The sequence below is a fragment of the Raphanus sativus genome, chromosome 5 (genome assembly GCF_000801105.2).
Source record: "Raphanus sativus cultivar WK10039 chromosome 5, ASM80110v3, whole genome shotgun sequence".
NCBI classification, from domain to species: Eukaryota; Viridiplantae; Streptophyta; class Magnoliopsida; order Brassicales; family Brassicaceae; genus Raphanus; species Raphanus sativus.
In genome coordinates this window covers 28,544,678-28,571,038 of record NC_079515.1, presented here as the reverse complement: position 1 = coordinate 28,571,038, position 26,361 = coordinate 28,544,678, and the positions used below count along the sequence as shown (strand labels likewise).

Here is a 26,361-nt window from a genome sequence, read left to right as displayed (position 1 = left end):
GAAAAGATAACTTAATCGACGAGTTAAGCAAAAATGATACAGGAAAAAATATTCAGGAAACATTCCAGTCATCGTGAGAATTACTCTAATATTGATAATTATGATCTGGAAATTTAACGAAACTATCCTAACAATATAAAATGTTTAGATTCTAAAATATCTTAAACATAATCTGTTCAGATATATCTAGGATATTATGTAAAAATATAGGTATAAATTTTCTCCCAAAGAGCATCTTTTGTGGGCTAAAGTCTACATTCTCCAAGACACAAGCTCAAACCCAAACATGCTTCGTGGTGCCGGTGCGCACATGTGTGTTTGGTTTTCATAATGATGCCTCTTACTTATTTTCCATAATGTTCCCACAAGTTTTTGAACTTTGTTAAGGAAATGCATAAATATAGTACAAGATTTCTCTTGTTGTAAGTAATCCGTAATTTTTTACTCTTGCATTTTAGTTAAGTGAAAGGTTTTTCATTTAAGTCCTTAAGACATTCATTTCTCTTCACTTGTAATCCAATAACTTACAGAGCCTAAAATCTTATAAATTTGGGTTACAATAATCCTCCACATAAATATAAATTACTCTAAACATATATTGATTCGATTGACTATGCAGACTGACAGACTTTACTGCCTAGACTTAACAATAGATAGAATTTTCGAGAGTATAAGTAAAAACTAAATGCATCTGAGGTAGTAGCATATTCCTTGAACCACTCATTGTTAGTAGAAAAAATGATTGATGGCTACATAAAATACTGACTACCACATGGATAACCATGCGACTAAACTAATGTATATATAACTACACGAAATATATGTTATACATGGTAACATCCATCAACTTAATGAGGTTATATAGTTAACATCATAAATTTAATTTCATTAATTCAAAAAGTGATGTGGAGATCAGAGACGTTTAATTATGCATAATTATCCTATTGATCAATTAAAATTTGATCCATCTGACCGTAATTTAACTAAAACTGTTCCAGCTAACCCATTCATAAAATTTGACATGGCCCATCCCAACAAAAAATCAATTTTGGCCACAAATGTTTTTTAAAATCGACTCAAGAAAGAAGCTAAATATCTGGGACATCGTCACTTCGCGATAAAGGGGTAAATCCAAAAAATTAAGGTTTCTATTCAAGGTGAGAGAGAAGAAAGTTGATGAAATACACCATTTCTTTATAGTCTCATGCTTGTTTTTTTTTATTAAGACCACAAATATTCCAGAAGAACTGCATCATTAGTGATGATGTTTTTTGGAACAGCCCTTCTTTTTATTACTATTCTTCTTAGGCTCCGAATGGTGACAGTCGAATGACAGTGCGGTTCAAGTGGAATGCATACTGCGATACGGTTTAACTGTGGTTTGTATAAGAGAAACATATACTGCAAAACAATTGCGGTTTTCCTAGAATAAGCGGTTCAAAACAAAATGTGAATGATAACATATATAATGAATATTATAACTGCGAGACACATACAATATATTTATATTTTAAAAACTAAAAATAAGTGATATTAATATAATTTTATAAATATATATTTCATTAAAGAAATATTTTATGGATCTGAAGTATAAAATTTAATATGGTATTATTGAGATTTTATGGCCAATATCATATTTTATTTAAAAGATTGCAATTATTGTAGTTCGGATATTTAGAAAATTTTATTTGTTCTTTTGAGACTCAAGCAGTTTGGTTAACAAAGTTGGAAACCGACTACTATCCGACATAATCTTAGATCCCACTTGGTTCCGGTTTAATACTGATTTTTTTTTTGTTTTTTGGTAACTGTGATAATTGTCTATAAAAATTAATTTAAATTAATTATTAGAAAAATAGAAATATAGTTATATCAATATCCAAAACTTTACTATTGATATTTATTATGCAATTTTTAAACTATCATATTTTCATTGACTTAAAGATTGTTGTGGCAGTTGTCGTTTAAACAAAACAAAATAAAGTTGAATATTAATATAGTTTTATAATATAATTGTTTTAGCACAGTTAATTTGTGAACTTAATAATATACTTTTGAACTTAATCTATGTATATCATATAGATAAAAAAATATTAGTAACTGAACCTTATGTTTTTCTACATTTTAACTAATTAAAAAATTATTTATGGTAATCTGTTCAAACCACAAACCACACTATCTTACCTTCTTTCCAATTGTAGATGTGGTCTTGGCAAATCTGTCCCGCTTTGCACATTTTATTTTTTAATTTATTATTTCTAAAATGCAAATAAAAGTAAGAAAATAATTAGTGAATGGTGACATCTTTTGTGTCCCGCTACATGGTTTGCTCATCTCGCAGGCCTTATTGCTCAGATCCTAGCACACTGTTCCAAATATTTTTTGTTTGTTTGTTAAACTTTGGATTTTTACTCTCCATCCGTTTCGCCATTTGGCACTCATTCTTTTCATCCTCCAAACGGTCATCATCATAATTCACTTCTTAATCATTTCCATCATCAAAACCATCCTCCATTCCACTGATGGACGTTAAAGACAATGTTTGGATTCAACAGACTTGCGTAGCATCCCCAGATGCCAGATTCTTTGGTATATGGAAACCATGATAAGACACGGCTGCTCTGTCCCACATGGATATGTGAAAACACAGTCGGTAAACAACGAACCAGATGATATTCTATGGTGGTGGTATTAAGAAGGTATAGTGCGTGCCAAGGTTTGTAGATACATAAGGCATATTTAAAAATTGGCGCCTTTTATTATAATTAATATAATTTCGAAAGATATTAATAGTAAAAATCTATAGTTGATAAAGATTATACTAACAAAAAGAAGAAAAATACCACTGTATAGCCATTGAAAGACATCGTGGTTTTAGAAATAATATTTTCATGAAAAAAAGATATCAAAAATGAGTTACATTCAGAATTGTTGAGAAAACAAAAACAATAATAAAAATAGAATTACATTCCCAATTAGTTCATACTTCAGCATCATACTTGTTATAGACTAAAACTTGCTTCTCCTCCCACCATCTTTGTGCTTCCTTCTCTGAAAACCTCTTTCGACTGCAACCAAAACAAGAAACAATCACATAATCACTTGCACACCTCAAACCTAATATAACTAAATCAAGATTATATTTTACCTAAATCGTACGCGTTTAAGCGTCTTCTGACCGCAAGGCAAGGCCGTGAAAGTTATATATACACCGGGCTCAAATTGCTCTACTTGTTCCGCTGTCGGTTCTTGTGTTCCATTTTGCAGATGCCCTGTTCTTGTGATGGCTGGCGAGGCATCTACTAATAGCCTAATGTTGCTGCCATGGCTAGAACATTTTTCTACAATTTGTTTGCCTTTGGATTGTGAACATGTCGTGGTAATTGGTGTGAGATATGGAATGGACACTGAATCATCGAAGATGGGCGAGACTTGAGACGGATTGCATGCAATGCCAATTTTAGGATTGTTCGGTTTCTCTTTATTCGTCTGAAGCTGCAAGCAAATAGACAGAAATGTGGATCATGTTATAAACCAAAAAATAAAAATATGAAAAAACCAAAGTTTGCTAATTAATATCTTTACTCTTCGCTCAAAAATAATAATAATATATATAAAATTATATCTTTTTATATATATAAATATATTTTTATATATATAAATATATCTTTACCCTTGAGGCCATAGCTTTTATTATCTCTTTAGCAACATTAGCCTTCTCAGCTTCTTCTTTAGCAACTTCTGATGTCTTCTCAAACTCTCTTTGACATTCTTCAATCCTCTCATTACCAAGTTCACACTGCTTCTGGAGATTTCTTATCTACATTTTCAAGAAAAAATGGAATCTATATTTGAAAAATATGAAACTATTGTATATGTACCGGTAAGAGAAGGTAAAGTGTAACTTTACCTCGGCCTTTAGCCTTTCGATTTCGTCGATTAAGATCTTGTTCGTCTCAGACGAGGTCGAGATCTTTGTACAAGATGGTCTTCTGGACGAGGCTGATATATTCTCACAACTTGTCAAAGAGAGTGACATTTTGTCAAAATGAAACAGAGATGGAGCAGAGACTTGTCCCCATCGAGCCTGTCCATCTGAAGAACCATTACCGTGTGGAATATTCTGATTCTCTGATTCACTTTCTGTCCATTCATCAGATACCCTTCGTGCAGTAGTGACCAACTGCATCCTTGGAGTATGATTCTCCATCTTAACCTTTTTTGAAGACTCTGTTATCCTCCATAGATGATTGAAACAAGAATCGCAAACTCGAGAGAGTTTGCTCTTGTTCGGTGCCAAGGAAGCACTCACTGCTTTCTTGCTACTACATGCATTGCAGAACAAGAGACCACAGTTGTAACAGTTATGTTTCTTCCTCGTGAATCCAAAAGCCGACTTGCAAGAACTGCACGCGCTTTGATCAGTCAAAGAGATCTCTTTGTGTAAGCAAATCGCAGCCGTTAAACTCAACCCACAAGCTATACTCTCCACCAACCTGTCTCCTAAAGACTCAACAAGAGACGGCGAGTTCCTATCTCTAACATCGCCTAACCCTAGTTGTCCGTTGGCGCCTTTTCCCCAAGTATATACATTACCAAAAGAAGTCAACGCAGCCACATGATGTGAACCGCAAGCAATCTCCTTAACGAACTGTCTCGTTAGGTTGCCTAAAACAGCATTTATCGACTTATCCTTGGCGCGTGGACATCCCAACTGTCCATGAACTGAGCTTCCCATTGTATAAACTGTTCCTCTGCTGCTGAGTGCAACAGTTAAAGTCCATCCACACGAGACTTTAACGAAATCTTGATCGATTAACTCGGAGACACAAGTTGGCACGAGCTTTGCCTTGCTATCCACGTGACCTAACCTTCCTTTATCTCCATCTCCCCAAGTAAACAGCTTCCCACAGCTCTTGGCATTGTGATATCTCCTGTCCGTGGAGGTTGTTTCAACTATAGCAGCCGTGTGCCACGGTCCACAAGAAACAGAGAGTACCTTGGTCCGCTTCAGAGACTCCACTTCCTTCGGCTTTGCAACACTCTCAACGCTCCCATGTCCGAGAACTCCAAAGGTTCCACTACCGTAAGTGTAAAGCTGACCAGAGAACGTCACGATCGCCGTGTGCCACGCGCCGCAAGCGACGCTGTGAACCCTCAAAGATCCTCCACCAAAGGCATCAGCTATTTTCCGAGTTAAGAACTGTCTTCCTGATTCTTCTCCAACGGTTCCAACGTCTGTTCCCCACAGATACAGCTCTCCGGATGCGGTGACGGCACACGTTTGGTGATCACTACAAGCCACCGATCCAACCGCAACACCTTCGAGCGACTCGACGCGTTTCGGATGGTCCACGTCGAGGTTAACTTTGAGTCCAAGTTTACCGCTGTTTCCATCGCCCCAACAGAACACTTCGCCTTGTCTTGTGACCAGCGCAGCGTGTTTTGCGCCGAGAGAAATGCTCTGTACGTCAAACATGGTGGCGGACTCTAAAAGCTGAGGAGACAAAGCATCGTTCTGGTTCTTTGATCCCTCGATGAGTCCCCTTGTAGCTCCCCATATCATTATGTCCTTGAGGACATTGGATCTAGTTATAGTGTGAGGAGGAGAAACGTAAAATCTTTGTGATGAATGCTTGCTAAGCTCCGATGAACCTGTCTGGTCTTCACAGTCTGACCTCCTGGAATCATCATAGTAAGGACTGAACCCATCTGAACCAGCTGATTCCACGGAGTAGAAACTGTCTGAAGAGCCTGACAACCCGTTCGATAAACACCGTTCCTCAAGTAATGTGGATGGACTTGCACATAAACTGCGTATCTACAAGAACATAACTACACACATCAAGAAATGTACAGCGAAACGATATCAAGGAAGAGAAGGAGTTAGTTTTTTTTTTTTTTTTTTTTTTTGAGCAAGGAGTTAGTTCAAGAGAAGGAGTTAGTTACCTGAGTGAAGTCAGGGGTTTGTTCAAGAAGTCCTAGATTCTGTTTCCTACGGATAAAACCCGCAGGGCTATTGATACAACTTTGAGCTCCTCCCCTGCTTGTCCTTAGATTCACAGAAGATCTAGAATTGTGGTGCTTCGTTATCACAGCTCTAAGGCCTTTAAACCAAGAGTCTGCTTGTGCTTTATCCTTGCATATCTATTATATATATCACCAACAAACAAAAGACAAGTTCAGCAAACATTTATAGAAATTCCTGATTTTTGTTGAAGAAAAATCCAACTTACAAGATCAAGAGTGTGTTCTCCATTTGCATAGATGAGTGAAAACGACTGCTCTTTTCGATCCGGTTGACCTTGCTTCTGAAAGTTCGGCTAAATAGAAAGAAAGAAAGAAAGAAAGAAAGAAAGAAACGCTCCATCATCACCTTTAATCTCAAGGAACAAACCAAATATTATATTCTACTACATACCGTGATCTGTCCTCGAACAATCGTTATAACCGAGCTCAATCTTAGCTGTCTCTCATCTTGTCCTGAGTACCAAATCAGATACTTCTCATCCTTCAAAAAATAGCAAAAGAATACAATGATTACTTTCTTCTTTGCTTTCTACAAAATTATGGTGGGGATTTCGATTCAAGGATCCAAAAGAATGTACCATTGAGAGTTTAAAAGGACAGAATTTTGGGTTTCCCCTTCTCCGACATTTCAGAAGTTGTGCACCTTTCTTCAAAGCCAAGATTGCCTGCAACAAAACGATCAATCATCATATACCAAAAATGCTAACACTGAATTGTTTTCTTGCAGAAAGATCTCGAGTTTTTTATGATGGTCTATACAGATCTCTTATATAATTCTAAGTTTACTATTAACAGACCTATGAGATATCCTGAGAAGTGAGAAGTAATTCTTATTGTGTTCAAGAAAACAGAACGTTTGAAGACAAGGGCTGGTAATGGAATTAACAAATAACGTTTAAAGAAAAGAACTAGTAATGGAATGAACACACAACAATAATCTCTTTCTAAGTTTATATGACTAGAAAACTGTATAGTAAACAACGAAAAAGGAATCATTGAGAAGAAAGAGATGATTCAATGTAGAAAAAACAATCAAAGTATAAGGTAAAGCATAGCAGAATTCAGAATTGAGAAATGTTAATCAAAACCTGTTCATCTGTTCTGTCACGGGGAACTGTAGCTGAGATGTGCTGTTCTCCCATTAGTTTGTCAGAGAAGAACAAGAGGAAGGAGAGAAGAGAGTGTGTGTATAAATTATTTGCGTCTTTTTTAACTTATTTGTGTACTCTCTCTCTCTCTCTCATAGCGTAATGCATTTATATTCTTTGAAAATGTATTAAGTTATAATCGAATTTTAAATTTAAAAAAACTAAAGTAGCTAACTACTATAGTGCACAATCTTAATTTCAATACTATGGTTTCCTTAAATAGTCCAAAATTCAAGGTCTTCCCAATGTTATGCCACTGAGTGTGCTACTTCTTTTCGAAAATTTAAAATATGTGATATCTAAATAAAGAGATAAAAGTCTTACTCCCTCTATTTTTTTAAGATGTATGTTTTAGGAATTTTTTTGTTTCAAAAAGATGTATTTTTCATATTTTCAATGTAATTTTTGTCAACTAATTATGAATAATTGTGAATCTCAAAAACATTAATTGCATTTTTTGAAATTTTATTGATTTAGAAATATAGGAAATATAAAATAACAAAAAACTATGCACTAATAAGTAAATTTTAATATGTTTTATTAAAAAGTGTGAAAATCTCAAAACATGTATTATTTAAAAACAGAGGGAGTATATGTTTTTATTGCCAAAAAGCTTTCCAGTATTATCCTTCTCAATTTTTCCTTTTTAATTAATCTTTATTTAAATACAAAATAGAGTAAATAACCAGAAAACAAGGTAAAATTAAAATAATTATAATTCACCCAAAAAAGATTGTTCAATCCAATTGGATATCCATCGGGTCAATCTATTAATTTATTCAAAAACTACCAAAATTAATTAAGTAATTTAGGTTTTACTTACTTCTAATTTCTTCTTCTTCTTCACCAAAATTAATTTAAGTAATTTAGGTTTTACTTACTTCTAGTTTCTTCTTCTTCTCCACTAAAACAAATCCATATTTTTGATTCTACCTATTTTCCATCATATTTTTATCACCAGAGATAGAATAATCTTCTAACAGGAAATGTGTCGAATCTTTCTCAAAAGACTCTTTTACAAAATAACGAACCATGAATTACACATTGAAAATGAGAAAAAATGAACCCATAAATATAATGACACAACTCAAAAAATCAGTGAAACTATAAAATTTTGTATAACTTAGTACAACTTTAACAAAGATGTTGGAAATGTGCAAAACAAAAATAAGCGATAAAAAGGTACAAGTCAAACCAACGCGTGTTGGCCTAGTGGTAAAGGAACTCCGGCTGGAGTGCCCGCCCTGGGTTCGATCCGCGTTGGCCACGAGAGTTTTCACATGGGCTCCTCTCGCCTTCCAGACCACTTCGCGTAACCAGGGGTCCTTAAGTGGAGGCTTAAAAATCCTGTAATGGCATGGGCTTAGGCCCGATGGGCTAGTCGATTACTGGATTATCAAAAAAAGGTACAAGTCAACCCTTACCATGCAAGAGAAAAATAGAAACGCAAATGAACTCATCTTCATCACCATCAAACAAAACTAACTCTAGTCAATTGATTGAATCCATAGTCATACATCAACTGAGTAGAACTCATACAAAGAATATGTTAGTCTTTTTGAATGGAGTTGATCTAGAGTTATCCAAACGAAAGAGAGGAGATTTCTTCTCGGGATATTAAAAATATGGTTTCTCTCAACTTCTTATTCAACATCAATCTTGTATAGAGAGAGAGAGAGAGAAAAAAAATCTCGTATTTTTGTTCTTTATGGGCCGGTGCCAATTAAAATTTTCAACCCTTACCATGCAAGAGAAAAATAGAAACGCAAATGAACTCATCTTCATCATCATCAAACAAAACTAACTCTAGTCAATTGATTGAATCCATAGTCATACATCAACTGAGTACAACTCATACAAAGAATATGTTAGTCTCTTTGAATGGGGTTTATCCAGAGTTATCCAAACGAAAGAGAGGAGACTTCCTCTGGGGATAATAAAAATATAGTTTCTCTCAACTTCTTATTCAACATCAATCTTGTATAGAGAGAGAGAGAGAGAAAATCTCGTATTTTTGTTCTTTATGGGCCGGGTGCCAATTAAAATTTTCAATTCTTTCCCCCCCCCCCCGAAGAAAAAATTGTGGTCAAAAGTTTTACCAAGTTTACAGTTTTACAAATATCTTCCACAAATCCCTTTCCTATTTTTTTTCATGTTTCTTGTACTTGGCTCAAGAAAATATGGTTATACCACTTATATTCAGTTTTTCACAATCATTTCTCATTTAACCATGTAATAATATAATAAATTTCATGAAATATGTAATTTTAATATCATAAGGCCAATATTAGAAAACTCATAAGATTATAAGGTAATAATTTTAAGCAATCAAACAAGTATCACAATTTTAAATATAGTTATGGATTTGAATTTAAATCAGAAATATGTTTAAAATCATTTGAATAATATGTGTATACTTGTAAACAAGCAAACATGTCTAGAATTTTATCTTCATTTCTTTTTCTTTTTTTGGAATTTTATCAATTTTATGAAGATTCAGAGTCTTTTATTTTATTTTAGTTGTATTTTCTGTTTATTTAGAAGTAAAATGTATAAAATTACATTTAGTTGTTTAAGTTAGATGAAAATAAATCTTAAATCTTAATATTATTAATATATTTTGTTAATCTAATTAAATAAATACTTTGGTTTCATTTTTGTTTGGTTTAAAACTAAATCAAACTGATACACTAAAAATGAATCATTTCTACTGTCAAGTTAATAGTGTTGTTGTAATATGTCTAGATTCAATTTAAGATCCTTATGGGTTCAATATTAAGCTAAAACAATGACTGATTTTTGAAGATTGAGAAATCATAGTAAGCAAGTAACATGTTTGATTTTGGGTTTTCTGATGATTAAAATGCTAGCCTAGAGTGATTTAATCGGGTGTCAAATAGATGTGAACCAAAAAATTATTCAAGTTTAATTAAACACAAGTCTAGAACTCGAAACACACAAATAGATCAGCCCACTGTCGTGGAGCTTCATCTTTTGTCAATCGATCTCAGTACATAGTCTTTCATTTGGACTGAGACACAAGGATAAAAATTAAGATCAAGTCTGATATGTTCACAAAACATCCTAACAAATTTGTTGGCTAGAAATGCAATGTTTATTCATTCAATGTCAACAACCTTATAACAATTTTGATGAATAAATTAAGCATATATTCATACATTAAGTGATCAGTCCAGCATAAGCAATAAGTGCTGCGATGAATGAAGAAAATCGATATATAACTTGTTCATGTTTAGCTCGTGATCTAATATTCTAACACCGTAAACTAAACAAGTTGAATACTCAACCAAGAAACAGAAAAACAGAATATATGGTTAATCTAATGGTTAGGTTTCATATGTTCTGAAAAATGGTTAGGTTCTTTTCATAGAAGTTTGATTTTTGTGGATTGTTTAATTTGATTTTTTTTTTGAAACATGGATTGTTTAATTTGATAAATAATAGATTTTGATTTTTAAAAGAGTGGAGAGTTGCACGTGCGCATAAAACCACATGGGTCCCTTTCTGTATTTTCTTTCTTTCGGCAATCATTCTTCTTTTTTTCTCCGCAATTATTTATTTCTTACTGGTTGCCTATCGTTTGTTTGTCGTTTTCCCTTTCTTTAATTTTTGTTACTTTTGGTATTACTCCGTCAAACAACTGGCAAGAAGGCAAGAGTACGACACACCCCAAACACTGTCAACCTCTCTTGTAAGAAACCAAGCAAACACATACAAACTCATACGTTTATTGCATATCTTGGATTTTTAGGTACAACACTCATCTAGTGTTGTGACTTGTGACTTTCTGATTTTCACATGGGCCGGAAATTTATATAAAAACAATTTCTTTTTTTTTCTGACGCAGCCTTGATTTCTGTTGGTGTCTTTTTTTTGCTAAAAAGATTTCTGTTGGTGTCAAAAAGAAAATCATGATTTAATTGTTTATCCAGTCTTTCAACTTTCAGTTAAAATATTTTTTAGTTTCACGCGTAACAATGGGTTTAGAGAAAGAAATATAGTATTCCCCTAACACGAAGCTTCAAACCTAACATTGTTAACCTTCATAAAAAAAGGGTTTAGCAAGAGCTTCTTTCCATGTACTTTAAACATAAATGGCTCTTAAGTTCCAAAAAAAAAACACATAAATTAGACGCAAGTCCAAGTTCTGACTATAGGAGTATTATTTTTATTGCAAAAAAACGGTGTCGATGGCGTCGTGTTCTTTTCAGAAAATATGTATTGTAATATGTAGTAAGTTTAAACCTAACTGTTATATAAATAAATAAAGGTTTGTGAAAATGTGAAGGTTCAATATGACATTAGTCCTAGCTCAGAATGAACCAACTAACGGTTTCAGAATCGGATTGCAAAATCTTAAATTGGAAGAAAATCCTTTTGGCGTTCAGAATTAATTTGGGAACATGGGATTGAATGTTTGGGCATGTGTTAGCAGCGTCAAGTTATTGAGTTGGTCGTGCATGTTCTTAATTAACTGTTGCACGACTAACTAATCAACTTTAACTTAGGTTGGATCAGGGGTACTACAACAAAATGGTGTAAGAGCATGGTTCGCCATGTTCCTATGAGATATTGTGTTCAAATTTGCCATGGAATCAAGATGATGAATGGACCGAGATGTTGATTTAGACATTGATAATATGATGGGATCAAAGGAAGATGAAGGATCCAAAGAATCATGAAGTTATAAATCAAGAGTGGGTAGTAGAATGGAGCGTATTTTATAAGATGAAATGTACAACTCAAGGATGACAACTTGAATGCTACCATGAAGATAAAGGTTTTCAGAAGAAGGACAAAGTATAAAGATGGTGATAACTGAGGAGAAAGATGAAATCAGCTTACATTGTGCATCTATGCAAATTTAATGAAGCCTCAAGATCAAGTACTATGTCAAAAGATTTGGTTCACTATAGAAGTATATTGATCAGAACAAGAGAAGGTTATGTTGGGAATAGGAGAACGTGTATTTTTGGGGAGTAGCATCTTGGGTCTTGTTTAAGTTGGCATACATTGATCGTGCATGTTCTTGTTTGATTGTTGCACGGTCAATCGAGTTAAATTTCCAGATCAGAGGTGTTATCTTCAAATATTTCATTGATCCTATATTCCACATTTTCATTTTCTGAAGATATGGCTAAATCCGAGTGCTAGGGGTTAGCATACATCTGAACTAGTAGCACATACTTAGAATGATCCATGTGTATAGCATGAAGGAAACTAAAAAGTGAAAGATCCTACGATTTTAAGTCTTCACGGAAACAAAACCGAGATGTAGGACGATGAGGAAAATTTCTGGGAAATTCACATAGAGTTATTTTTAGAAGCTATTTGAAGTCTGCTTTAAAAGAACTGATATAATTTAGTTCATGAATGAAGGGAATTGTTAAACATAAGGGAAGTGGCAAACATCATAAACTAGCAGAAAAGTAAAGGAAAATAAGAGAGAACATATGAACATTTCAAGATGGTTGAGGACTAGTAAACGTTGAAGACACAGTTCAAAAGGGCCAATATAAGAAGAGCATAATTGGTATTTGGCCATAAAGAGATAGAATTTTTTTTGTTCTATCCACAACAAAATGAGATTAATATTAGATGAATACAATTGGAGTACCATGGGTTTTAAGTAAGACAAGAGGATCTGATTGTCATAAGTTACTTGAATCACCGATGAAGTTGGATTGTAAAACAAGAGTGTTGATTGTTGCATTACTAGGTTGCATGTTTAGTAATACGATGATATAATCATGATTGATGTTTGTGAGAAATATTGGGTTATATAGTTTGGGTCTCAGCTTGGGGGTATAATATACTCGTGATATATTGATATGATGTATATACTTGTGCGATTGTGTTATATCGTTCGGACCTTGGCTTAGAGGGTATAACATGTTTGAGCATGTTGTAACGAGGGAAACCCGTCAGGCCACATACTTTTGGTTAGGAGTGATCCATGAGGGTCTAACACTAGGTAGAGTGTCTGGATAGTCAATTGTTCCACCTGAGTGTTGTGCTTTCTCCAAGGTCGTACCAAACAAAATTCAGGCATGAAACAAAGACACATATGATATGGTTAGCTACCCTCAACCGTGTGGCTGCATGACGATGCATAGTGATGTGCATCTTCAGTCGACTTTTGAAACTTTGTGTCAAGAGTCGATGTGACGGTTATGCCTCTCCAGGTCAAATTTTTGAGACATTCTATACAAAGCCGATGTGGACGGAAATGTGTAAGTGCACATGTTTTGTCTTGAGAATATCGATCGAATGACACATGGATTATTACTGGTACTGCTCTAGACTAGTTGTATCTCCCTGAATCACTTGAAGGGGACGTAGGTGAATAATAGGTGATGAAGATTGTCTTCTCGTTCGTGTTGTGGAAGGCTATAAGGATGCTTTGCTGCTCCTCCAACCAACTTATCGGACACATAGTCACCAAGTAAAAAATCGAGGTTAATCCAAAACAAATCTCAAAAAATCATCGATCTTCTGATCCCGAAAAATAGCCAAAAATTGCAAAGATTAACTTGTCGAGTTGACGCCCTTGACCATTTTTATATTCACGCATCTATACGAAAAAAACAGTTTTACTAAATTTCAGTTTACATGATTTAAAATTGCTTATATTTATATTATTTACTTTATTTTCAATCAAATTATTTTTTCAAACTTTTACAAATTAACTTTTAAATTAAATACTTGACAAAACTTCTTCATTGTGCCGAGTTCTTTGTAAGGGTATAGTGATAAAAATGTCTATGTGTTTTTTTTGGTGATTAGGATATAGTATTAATTTCAATAAATTTTTAACTCTTGGCAGTTGATTGAATTTAAGATGTAAAATTGTATTCAAAATCATGTTTTAAGTCACTTATCAAATTCCTCTAATATTCTATAGTTTTTAACATTATTGTTTAGACACCAACAAATTATTGGTTACTAATTAGAGGTCACTGATTACTAAAATATATTGTGGCGAACGGGTAGTCACTCTAATCACTGTTAATTTATTTTAATGAAATTTATTGTTTATTACTGTTAACTTTGATTTAAATATTTTTAGCAAAAAAAAAACTTTGATTTAAATATTAACGATGACACTCGGAAGATTAGTTGCAGTTGCATGACAAATGACAAGTGACTGAAACAATAAATTATTCATTTGACATGGTTATACAAGTGGGACCGGAAACAATAAGGTAGATATCATTTATGTGACCGTCTAGATGATGCGTGTGATATGTAGAAAATTTGGGAGAACGTAGGGTATATATTGTTCACACAATGTTTTTTATGATAATTAATTGTTCATAGCATGTGTCCCTTTACTACGAAAATACATACATACAAGTCACAATGTCATGTTCGTGTTAGGTAATATATTATCCTAGGAAACAAAAACTATATTTTTATAATTCCCCAAATGAATCCAAAACTTGATGTACAGCAAATTTGATAAGAGCACGATTTGATTTGAGGTTTAGAAGAAGTTTTCGTATTGAAAGCAAATAACATAAAAGAAGTTTCATTTTGAATAGAGATCAAGTCAACAGTAGTTCATTACAAACGTGAAAAGACGTTTTAGTGAGTTCTCGGCTCTTCATAAAAAAAATTGTCGGCGATGCTTGATTTCTTTTTCTTTCTAGATTATTGCTTTTGTCTTTTAACATATTTTACCTTTTATCATTTGACTTCTTTGTCTCCGCAGGTTTTTTAGTGACTTCTTTCTTTGTGGAGTTCCATTTTACTAATTGGACCAATATAAATTTGGGAATGGATTTGTCAAAGATGCTAAACCCATGTCTAACAATAAGTCAGCTCTCAGTTCTTTTATCGAGTGTTTTTGGAGACAAGTTTGGTATGAATTGTAATCGGACAATTTTATGTGTAACTAACAGCAATCTTTGGATGAATAGAAGTGCTATCATAGACGAATAGAAGTACTTCTTATTCCAATCAACTTCTTACATAGTGGATGGCTGCACGAATAGTTTATGTGTGGACATGTACTTCCTTCCTACAACATTGTGGGTGAGCTATCCGGATGAGCCGCCATGGATAAACTGCATCTCGACTAAGGTGCCGACTGGTTTTCCCGCTACCACCCGCAAACGCAGCTTTTGCGGTTTATAGCGGTTGTTGGCGTTTCGAAACAATCACAGAAAACGCTACAAATCGCTTCAAACCGCTCCGAACCTCTTAAAATCAAAAGCTGGTTCCAGCTAGCGTTTGCGGTTGCGGGCGGTTGCGGGAGGGTAAATTTTTTTTCTTTAAAAACAGAATAAATAAAAATAATACTAAAAATATCCAATAAAAATTTTCAATTGAAATAATAGAAATTGTAAAATGTATTCATATTATATTTCAATTTATATTATAAAATTCAAAACTAAAATATTTTCTATAAATTTTTAAAATTGAATAATATGATTTTATAAATATAAATTTTATATTTATCATATTATTATGATTTTTAATATTTTTATAATTACATAAAATGTAAATATTGTTAAATTATTATTTAACAGATGTTGCGTTTTGTAGTTTACCAGTCATAAGAGTCCCGCAAACGCAACAATTTCTAACAGCTATACCAGTCGTACAAATCTCTAAAAAACGTTTAAAACCGCAACCACCCGCACCCGCAAACTCCCGCAACCGCAACCGCAACCGCTGCGGTTACACCAGTCAGGCCCTAACTAGTGTAAAAATAAATATATAAAAATTATAATATCCAAGAATTTTTCAATTATCTATTGGTCATTTTCACCATGATAAAAACTTGTTTAAGGGTTATGTAAATTCTCTAGGCATGTTCGTTACCATTCATATGGACCATCTGGATGAATATGATATTGTTGTTCGTTTATAAATAAAATTACAAATCATTTGAATGATACATCTAGATAAGTTTTAAAAATTTTAATCTAAAATAAGACTCATCTAGTTTGATCATTCAGATGAGTTTAATTGGTGCATCTAGATGAAGATGAACCTGCCCAAATAACAAATAACGAATTCTTTTTATTACCGTAAATATTTATATTCAAGTTTAGATACATTTTTTTACCAGAACACATAAAAATCAAGTTTCTTTTCAAAATTAAAAAAAAAACACATTTTCCGCAAAAACAACAAAACGTATTTTTCTGCCACAACTGTAAAAACATAATTTTCACCAAAACCACAAAAATGTGTTTCCGTCCAAAATGCATTTTCCGCCAAAATAGCAAAAACATATTTTCCCGCAAAAATGAATGTTTCCGCAAAAACCGCAAAAACGTATTTTCTCTCCAAAACATAAAATGCATTTTTCGTCAAAATCGCAAAAACTCATTTTTGCGCCTAAACCGCAAAAACTCATTTCCCACCAAAAACGTGAAAACATATTTTCTCGTCAAAATTGCAAAAAAATATATATTCCCACCAAAATCGTAAAAACGAATTTTCTACCAAAAATGCAAAAACGTATTTTCCTACCAAACCCGTGAAAACTCATTTTCCCGCCAAAAACGCGAAAACTTGTTTTCCCGCCAAAAACGCAAAAATGTATTTTTCCGTCAAAAACGCAAAAATATATTTTCTAAAAAATGTATTTTTCCTGCCAAAATGCATTTTCCCACCAAAACGTAAAAAAAAACAATTTTCTGCCAAAACCGTAAAAACACATTTTCTCGCCAAAACTGTAAACCAAATCATTTCCCTCCAAAATCGTAAATCGCATTTCTCTCCCAAAAAGGCATTTTTTCAGCCAAAACCATAAAACGATTTTTTCCGCCAAAATCATAAAACACGCATTTCCTTTGAAAACTGCAAAAAGAAATTTCTCGCCAAAATCGCAAAATTACGTTTCCGTTAAAACTATAAAATCACATTCTCGCCAAAACCATAAACACACATTTTCCTGCTAAAATCACAAATTACCTTTTTCTCTAGAACCAAAAAATAATATTTCTCACCAAAACTATATTTTTATTAATTAATAAAAGTTAATACAGTAAAAAAGGATAAAACATGATTAAATAAAAACAAGAGTATATAAATCATTTTCTTACTAAACTCAACTAGATAAAAATAGAAATGAACAAACGAGCATAAGTTCATTTAGATGATTCATCTAGATGAACTATTTTAATAGAGAAACGAATAGTTTTTTAAACATTTAGATGAATCATTTGACTTGATCATTTAAATGGATCATCTGAATGGACGATGACAGATGGACAAACAAACGGCCCCTCTAAAGACCAATATGAAAAAGAAAAAAATAATTGGGTCCAAAGTAATGGCTCCGACTGGTGACATGTAGTATTAGAGTTGAGTTGCAGTATGATTTGTAATTCGATATAATTTGCGGTAAAATTTATGTGGTAAAAACTATAAGTTTTTGTGGTAAGTTTGTAGTGAAAATAAGAGTTATCATTTTATTAAAACTTTTGACTCGTCACTTTTTGATGTATAAGTTGCAGTATGATTTTTAATAAAAAATGAATATATGAACATATAAATAGTAAAAATTATTAAAAACAAATAAGCCATTAACCTATTTTAAAAATAAAATAAAATAATATATATTAATTAAAGTAAGTTAACTTGAAATGAAATAAATAAGTGTGTTCATATATTCTAACAAAGGAAACCTATAAATTTACATGTAACTTTATGTATGTAAATTTTTAGCTACCAAATAGAATTAACATTAAAATTATTAGAATACTAATTAAAAATAATTCAAATGGGAAACAATAGTTCATGACTAGTGAAAAAATGTTTGATGTTGAGTTAACACGGTTATCAATTTCACTAAAGGAATAACTCAAAATTGTAACTCAAGAATAATACATCATAACTCAGAAGATTAAATTCAATTCATTATTGGTAACATTTTTGAGTTACACTCCTGATTCAAATTTAATCAAGTTTAACTCATGTTACCAAATCAAAGCCAATATCTAAAATTCTAAATAACATAAATACAACCTCCCTCTCTACCTGCAACGCCTTTCTTCACCAACTCTCAGATCAGGACGAAGTTGGCAAGCGAAAGGTAATACGTTTCATTTCCGTATCAAATCAACGAAAAGCTAGACAATAAGAAGATCTCACCATCCATCTCGACGATGGGATTTGCCACCTTGACCTTCTGAAACGCAATATAAACTAGTTTTACTTTCAAGATCTCTTTAGTTTTTGAATCGATGGTTGATTCAGGTTTCATGATCCTAAGAATATTTTTTGGTTCGTTTCATTGTATATTGGTAAAACTATTTTAGTTTTTACAGCTTCAAATCGGCGAAATAGATTCAATATAATGACTTATATACATTTTCAGCTTTTAAGTGATCGATTCCTTAGTCTTAAATTTGAAATTAACTTTTTACTCACGCTATATGCTTCGTTGGTCTTGTGTAATAGGTGATGAAATGACCAGAGTTATAGCTTATTATAGCTTTACCTATTTCTGATGCATGCGGTTCATTTTGTTTTTTGTTTTTGTTTTTTTTTAAATGGTTTGCTCGTATGTTTTCAGCTGATTACCCCTTTTGTGAAGTTGGATATCAAGTACTATGACCTTGGCCTTCCTCACCGTCATGCTACTGATGACAAAGTTACTGTTGAAAGTGCTGAAGCCACCAAGAAGTATGCGTTTGAACTTGGGATAAAGAAAGACTACTCAAACCACTTTTTTTCTCTTATCTGCTTCTCTGAGTCTGACTTGTTTTAGGTATAATGTGGCACAAGGTCTGTCTAGTGATAAATGAACATATATATAAGCCCTTAAGTGCTTATGTCTCGTTAAGTTTCTTGTTAGCTAAATTGCTTCTTGCAATGTGGGTAGGGTTCGGTTCACTTGGATTGATGACATCTGTTCTGGTATACATCAGTGACACAAACTTTGCTACCTTTTGAGCTGTTGATTATAAGTTGCTTCTCTTACAACGGATTATCATTGATTAGGTCTGCCCTGATGGGAAAAAAATTGAAGCCGAAGCAGCGCATGGAACTGTTACCCGTCACTATATTCACCAGAAAGGTGGTGAGACTAGCACAAACGGCATAGCCTCCATCTTTGCTTGGACTGGTGGACTTGCACACAGGTAGCGAGAAAACAATCTCCTTCACGGTTAACTATTTGTTTTTGTTTAACTAGGAAGATGAGTATATAAGCGAATGCAAACATCTCTTTGAACAGAGCTAAGTTAGATGACAACTCAAAACTCTTGGAGTTTACCGAGAAGCTCGAAGCTGCCTGTGTTGGTACAGTGGAGTCTGGAAAGATGACCAAAGATCTTGCACTCATATCATCCACGGCTCAAAGTAAGTCGCTGATTTCTTCTTCATCATCTTAGTTCCATGTTCTTATCAGGATTGATATATGTTTGTCCAGGCTCTCGCGGGACACTTACCTGAACACGGAGGAGTTCATCAATGCAGTTGCGGATGAGCTCGAAAAACAAGACTCGGCGTCAAAGCTTAAGAAATTTTGGTAAGTTCGACGACTCAGTCATAAGAATAGAAGAGAGAGAACTTTTGCTTAAGCGGAATATTGGAAACTTTTGCTATAACATTGTTACATGTTTCCTTTTTTCCATATACTATTTTTCATGCATTATTGTACCTTTTTATTGATCCGAGATGAGGTGATTCCTCGTGCATATGGGTGGGTAAAACATCCCATCCCATCCCTGATCTGAAATTACTGGATCTTGATTTTTTTTTGTCATCAGGTTGATTAATATTAACGTTGAAAAACGGATCTGTGGTAGAAAAGAAGAAAGGATATTCTCTCACCTCTCTCTGCCTACTTCTACAAGGATATTCTCTCACCTCTCTCTGCCTACTTCTACGACTTTTTTTGGTGCTTCTACAGCTTCCCCGCCCCATATATTTTACTAATTAGCCGATTTTGTTTCATTGTATAGTAATTGATTACTGTTGAAAGAAAAAAAAAAGATGGGGGACGTGCCACTGTATGTCTTCACCTACGTCCACCACTGCATATGACTTGTCGCCTTCTTTGTTTCTGGACGACACGTTTCTCTTCCTCAAACTATTTCCTAAGTTTGAAACACAATATTTATGACTTGATGGTAATGGAACAATATAAATTGAACCTTGTTATTAGCAATTATGAGTCTTTATAGGGAATGTAATTACTGAATGGTACCGTCTTGTAGATATTTTGCATGTGGAACACCTACGCTGTCAACCTTAAACTAAGTTCGAACATATAAGTCTAATAAATAAAAAATAACAAGATTGAAAAGAAGACATATTTTGCATGTGGAACACCTACGCTGTCAACCTTAAACTAAGTTCGAACATATAAGTCTAATAAATAAAAAATAACAAGAGTGAGAAGAAGACACACTAATTATAGTATTTGTAGGGTCAATATATATACACGTATCATCGTTTCTTTACATAATGTTCCCCCCTCTTCTCCTCTCACTACCCAAAAGAAAGAAAGATGGTTGTAAGCCGAACGACCACCGAAAGTAAAGAACCTGTTAGCTCGACGTTTGGATCTCGTTATGTCCGAACTGCACTTCCCAAGTAATTAAGAAAAAAACTTCTTTTAATTCTTCTTATTGTTAATGAATATTTTTTTTATTTTGTTAACGAATTTACTCGTTAAACAATGATGGAATTAATTGAAGATATGAGATTGGTGAGAGTTCGATACCAAAGGATGCTGCGTATCAAATCATAAAAGATGAGCTAATGCTTGACGGTAACCCGAGGCTGAACCTGGCCTCGTTTGTGACGACATGGATGGAGCCAGAGTGTGACAAACTCATTATGGACACTATCAACAAAAACTATGTCGACATGGACGAGTACCCTGTCACTACCGAGTTCCAGGTCTCTCCATCTCTTTATATTCCTAAGTACTTCTTAATAAGTGATGTCAAGTGATTTGGAAGGGTCACTTTGTGCAATGGTTCTTAAAAAATACTAGGTTGAGAAATATATTGTAATATATATAACCTATATTTGTTAGAAAAAACTAGACAAGAACGAACCAGAACCAGTCTACATAATAAACCGCGCCAGCGTAGAATGAAATATTACCAAATATTTGTTAAACAAATAAGTTTTTCTTTTAAAATATTTTTAATAATAACAAAATTATGACAAATATATTTAAGGATTTATTATATAAAATTGTAAAATATATATTTTAATCAATTTAAATATGATATATTTTTAATTTTTAATTATTGTATAATGTAGCTTAAATAAGGTTAAAAATATATATTTTCAATATCTATTAAATGATTTTTTATCCATTTGGTTTATAATTATTTGCATCTTTTGTAAAGAAATTTTTAAAAATATTGATCATGAAATTTTTAATGTGATTGTTTAATTTTAAAATAATATGAAAGTTAGAAAAAATTGATAGATGATACACAAATTGTTATAAAAAATTATTATGTAACTTTATATCAATTAATTCTATAGTTTTATAAGAAGAAGGATTTGTTGTAGAATACTAATTAATCGACTCAGCATCTTTTCATTCAGGGGAATGTTAATATATTTTTATCTATTCATAATAGCCAATAAAATTTGATAAGTCCTATTATGTTTTTTGAAAAAAGTAAAAAAAAAAGTAGTTAAATGCCAAAAAAAAATGTCATCAAAACTTTAAATCCTACTAAGAAACACTAAACTCTGCATAAACCTTTGGATAATCCATAAATTCTTTTGGATAATCCATACACCTTTGGATAATCCATAAATTATTTTGGATAATCCATAAATTATTTAGAATCTTGGATTTAAAATTTTGCTGACATCGTTAAGATTTAGCATTTAGTATTTAGAATTTATGATTTGGAATTAATAATTGTTAAAATTTTGTTTTCTTAGGAATTACTATAATTTTATTTTTTATTTATTATTTATTTAAAAACATAATATGACTAGTCAAATTTTATTGGCTATTTTGTTAGTGGTGAGGTGAACCTCAACCGTTTAGGGTGAATCTAAGAAAAGCTATTTATATTTTATTTATGAAATATGCTAATGAAAATATTTTTTTATAGTTTCCTCAAAAGATAATAATATCAATCTACTTCTAATCAATTTATTCACAATATTTTTAGTATTTTAAAATATTTTTTACTATTATAACAAGATCATACTCTTAGAAAAAGATATTACAAGATAATACAAACAAATTTCAATAAAAGTTTTGAAAATAATTAGTGAAATTTTAAATTGTTATTAAATATTATTAAATTTTGATCAACTAATAAAAAAACTAGGAGGAGACAACCATACCATTAAAATGTCGTGATGACTAGGTCAATAGTCACATTGGTTGTCTTCTGTGAAAATTAGATATTTCATCATTAATTTGTACTCAGTTTGTTCTTAAAATGAATAGGTGATGACAATACCATGTGCTGTGTAGTGTGACTGCCATACGTTCTTAGTAAAAGATCAAAGGATTTTTATGGTATCGATGATAATAAGATCACAGAATATTCTATCGAGAATAATATATTGTTTGCTATAATATAAATGATATATATATAACCGACTAACAATACTATAGTTTACCTTAGTATACAAATTTGTTTATATTTCATTTCTCATATGTTGATCATGAAGTTGATCGATTGGACATATACCATTCTTGTATTTACATTTCCTGACGAATGGTGAAGGGCTACAAACATGTACTTTTTTCTTCTTTTTGTGCAAAAACTTGTGCTCATAAATCATCATTTTTAATTGTTTGGAATAACAGAACCGATGTGTAAATATGATAGCTCGACTGTTCAATGCGCCTCTTGGAGACACTCAGACCGCCATGGGAGTAGGGACGGTCGGATCTTCAGAAGCCATCATGTTAGCCGGATTGGCCTTCAAAAGGAATTGGCAGAACAAACGCAAAGCTGAGGGTAAACCCTATGATAAACCCAACATTGTTACGGGAGCCAATGTTCAAGTAAGTATAACATCTTATCTCACTATTTCTTACCATTTTAAGAAATAAAATGGCGAGAAACGTAATAGTTAGAAAATAGTTAACGGAGATTTCAGAAAACATTTGTTCGTATAGGTTGATACATTCTCGTTTAGTCTGTCTTTGTTAAAAAGTTTAGTTTCGATACATGTTTTATTGCAGATTTTGGTTGTTAAAAAGTACATTTAGTTAGATGTTAAAAAAAAGAGTACATTTAGTATACTTACTTCCAAACACAAAAATACTTTCAGGTGGTTTGGGAGAAATTCGCTAGGTACTTCGAGGTGGAGCTAAAAGAAGTGAAGCTTAGTGAAGGTTACTACGTGATGGATCCAGAGAAAGCAGTAGAAATGGTAGACGAGAACACAATATGTGTTGCTGCCATGCTTGGGTCAACACTCACCGGTGAGTTCGAAGACGTCAAGCGCCTTAATGACTTGCTGGTCAAGAAAAACGAAGAGACTGGCTGGAACACTCCAATCCACGTTGACGCAGCAAGTGGAGGCTTCATAGCTCCGTTTATTTACCCTGAACTGGAATGGGACTTTAGGCTTCCTTTGGTGAAGAGTATCAATGTGAGTGGTCATAAATATGGGCTGGTCTATGCTGGTGTTGGCTGGGTCGTGTGGAGGACACAACATGATTTGCCTGATGAGCTCATCTTTCATATTAACTATCTTGGTGCTGATCAACCCACTTTTACTCTCAATTTCTCAAAGGGTATCTATCTTTCGGTTTCTTGTTCAGTACTTTGAACATGATGTTTATTGTTATTTATGTAACGTGATAAACGTTTTTGATTGTTTGTAGGATCGAGCCAAATTATTGCTCAGTACTATCAGTTCATACGTCTTGGCTTCGAGGTGAGTGTATTGATTCAAAAATATGTATATGTAAATCCTTGTGTTAGTGTTAGTGCTATAGCTGGCATGTAATATAGCTAGTCCAAATTTGCCGATTAGGTGGATATATTTGAAATCTAAATGGAGTTACGGTTAGAAAGAAAACAAAAAACAAGAAAAGGGACAATTTTCTTTTATGATTTTCGTCAATCTTTTTCACACATATAGGCTTTTTAATACACATATATAGGCATGATGCACATATAGGCGGTGTGTTTCATTTGAATAGGGCTACAAGAATGTGATGGAGAACTGCAGAGAGAACATGTTGGTTCTTAAAGAAGGGTTAGAGAAAACAGAGCGTTTCAACATTGTCTCAAAGGACGTAGGAGTGCCACTCGTAGCTTTCTCTCTCAAGGGTCAGAGTTTCCACAGCGAGTTCGAGATCTCTGAGATGCTACGCCGTTTCGGCTGGATTGTTCCCGCTTACACTATGCCTGCGGATGCGCAGCACATCACGGTTCTGCGTGTTGTCATCAGGGAAGATTTCTCAAGAACACTTGCCGAGAGACTTGTGGGTGATATTTTGAAGGTGCTTCATGAGCTTGATACCTTGCCTTCCAAAATATCAAGGAAGATGGGAGCTGAAGATTTTGGCAATGTGAAAGGGAAGAAGGTGGAAAGGGAGAAGCTGACGGATGTAATTGTTGGATGGAGGAAGTATGTGATGGATAGGAAGACGATGAATGGTGTGTGTTAATGTGAAGTGTGTTGTGTTTGTGAATGAGAGTTTTGTGGTTAATAAAAGAGGGTATGAGTAAGGACTTGGGGGTCGATGCAATAATAAATTGTGGATTATATTAAGTTAGGCATATAAACCCAAACTCAAAATCCAACCAAAAACTGAATAGATATATATATATATATCTAGGATACTAGGTGATTTTCCCGTGCGCATACACGGATATAAATATTTATAAAATGAATATATTAAATAGTTTACTATAATTTTTTTATTTTTAAATTACTATGTAATTTATATTGTAATCAGTATGCTATTTTTTCAAATAATATTATTTTATTTTAATCATAGGTATAATTTTGGATATATAAGATAATATCTAATTTTCTAATTCAACCGTAATTTGTTTATTTTATAGATTAAAATATTGATTAATTTTGTTGTTTACATTTAATTTGATATTGCCTTAGATTTGTAAATATATTTTACAAATATTATGATTTAATATAATTTTTTTAGAATTAAATAGTAAAAATAAATTAAAGTTTTAATTAACTCAAAGTTACTGATATTAATATAACAACGATAGTATTATGAAACCTCATGCATATATATAAATTATAGAAAAGAACTTAGTTGCAATAGTTGGTTAATATATATTTATAATATTAATTTAGATCTCATCTATCTTATTAAAACAGAAGTACACATATAGAATACCCTTTAGTTTTCAGTATTATTTACAATTACATGCCACTGAGAATTAAATTGAATTTTCTATTTTAATGTTTGTTTTTTCAGTTATATTAATGTGTTTCTTTTTTTTTCCTATTTTAATGCTTGTCTTTTTAGTTAGATTAATGTTTTTTTTATTTCCTATTTTAATGTTTGTCTTTTTAATTAGATTAATGTATTTTGTTTTTTATTCTTTAACAATTAATGATATTTTAAAATTGTCTTTTTTGTTAACTTAAAGTTGTCTAAACTATTTGAAAATATAAAAAATAGTCAAAAGTAAACATATAAAATAGATAAACAATAATCAAACACCAAAAATATTTAAAATATATATTTATTCTCCATCCAAATATTGAAGTTCAACATGTTTTTTAATTTTTAATTTAGGTATTTTGGCTTACATTACTCAAATTTATATATTTTGAAAATTTTAAAGTATATATAAATTTTGAGAATTTTAAAATAATTCAAACGGGTTATCCGTATCCGAACCGAACCCGCAAATACCCGAATCAAACCGAAACCAAAATTTATAAGTATTTGAATGTTGCTGAAATCTTTAAACTCGGAAATCTCAAACCCAAATAGATTTTAACAGAATCAGTGGGTATCCAAATACGCATCCCTAACATAGTCAATGTAAAACGATCAAGTATTACAAATACATCATTTAGTATAAATAAATAAAAACTAAAACAGAAAATTAATACCCACCCGTGCGGTTGCACGGGTCAAGATCTAGTCTAAACTATTAAAACTGAAGTACACTTAGTATTTAACCCTAATTTTTCCTAAATAATTACAGTTTGTGCCATTAGATTTAAAATAAATAATTAATTCAAATTACAG

At 32.6% G+C, this 26,361-nt stretch overlaps 2 protein-coding genes and 1 pseudogene across 2 annotated transcripts; 2 read left to right on the top strand and 1 right to left on the bottom strand.

Annotated features, from left to right (window-relative positions):
- Positions 1-2,790: 2,790 nt before the first annotated feature.
- LOC108856325 (PH, RCC1 and FYVE domains-containing protein 1) lies at positions 2,791-7,253 on the bottom strand. Its single transcript, XM_018630098.2, has 9 exons — positions 7,119-7,253; positions 6,609-6,695; positions 6,422-6,511; positions 6,237-6,323; positions 5,950-6,147; positions 3,911-5,821; positions 3,674-3,820; positions 3,149-3,495; positions 2,791-3,068 (listed from the first exon to the last, which is right to left on the bottom strand). The coding sequence occupies exons 1-9, from the start codon at positions 7,170-7,172 to the stop codon at positions 2,981-2,983; spliced, it is 3,009 nt and encodes a 1,002-aa protein (XP_018485600.1). The 5' UTR covers positions 7,173-7,253; the 3' UTR covers positions 2,791-2,980.
- Positions 7,254-18,120: 10,867 nt separating this feature from the next.
- Positions 18,121-20,367, top strand: LOC108860176 (cytosolic isocitrate dehydrogenase [NADP]-like; annotated as a pseudogene).
- Positions 20,368-20,645: 278 nt separating this feature from the next.
- Positions 20,646-24,896, top strand: LOC108859795 (glutamate decarboxylase 2). Its single transcript, XM_018633706.2, has 6 exons — positions 20,646-20,762; positions 20,867-21,071; positions 22,972-23,172; positions 23,442-23,910; positions 24,001-24,053; positions 24,322-24,896. Exons 1-6 carry the CDS (start codon positions 20,677-20,679, stop codon positions 24,790-24,792), a joined length of 1,485 nt encoding a protein of 494 aa, XP_018489208.1. The 5' UTR covers positions 20,646-20,676; the 3' UTR covers positions 24,793-24,896.
- Positions 24,897-26,361: the final 1,465 nt, after the last annotated feature.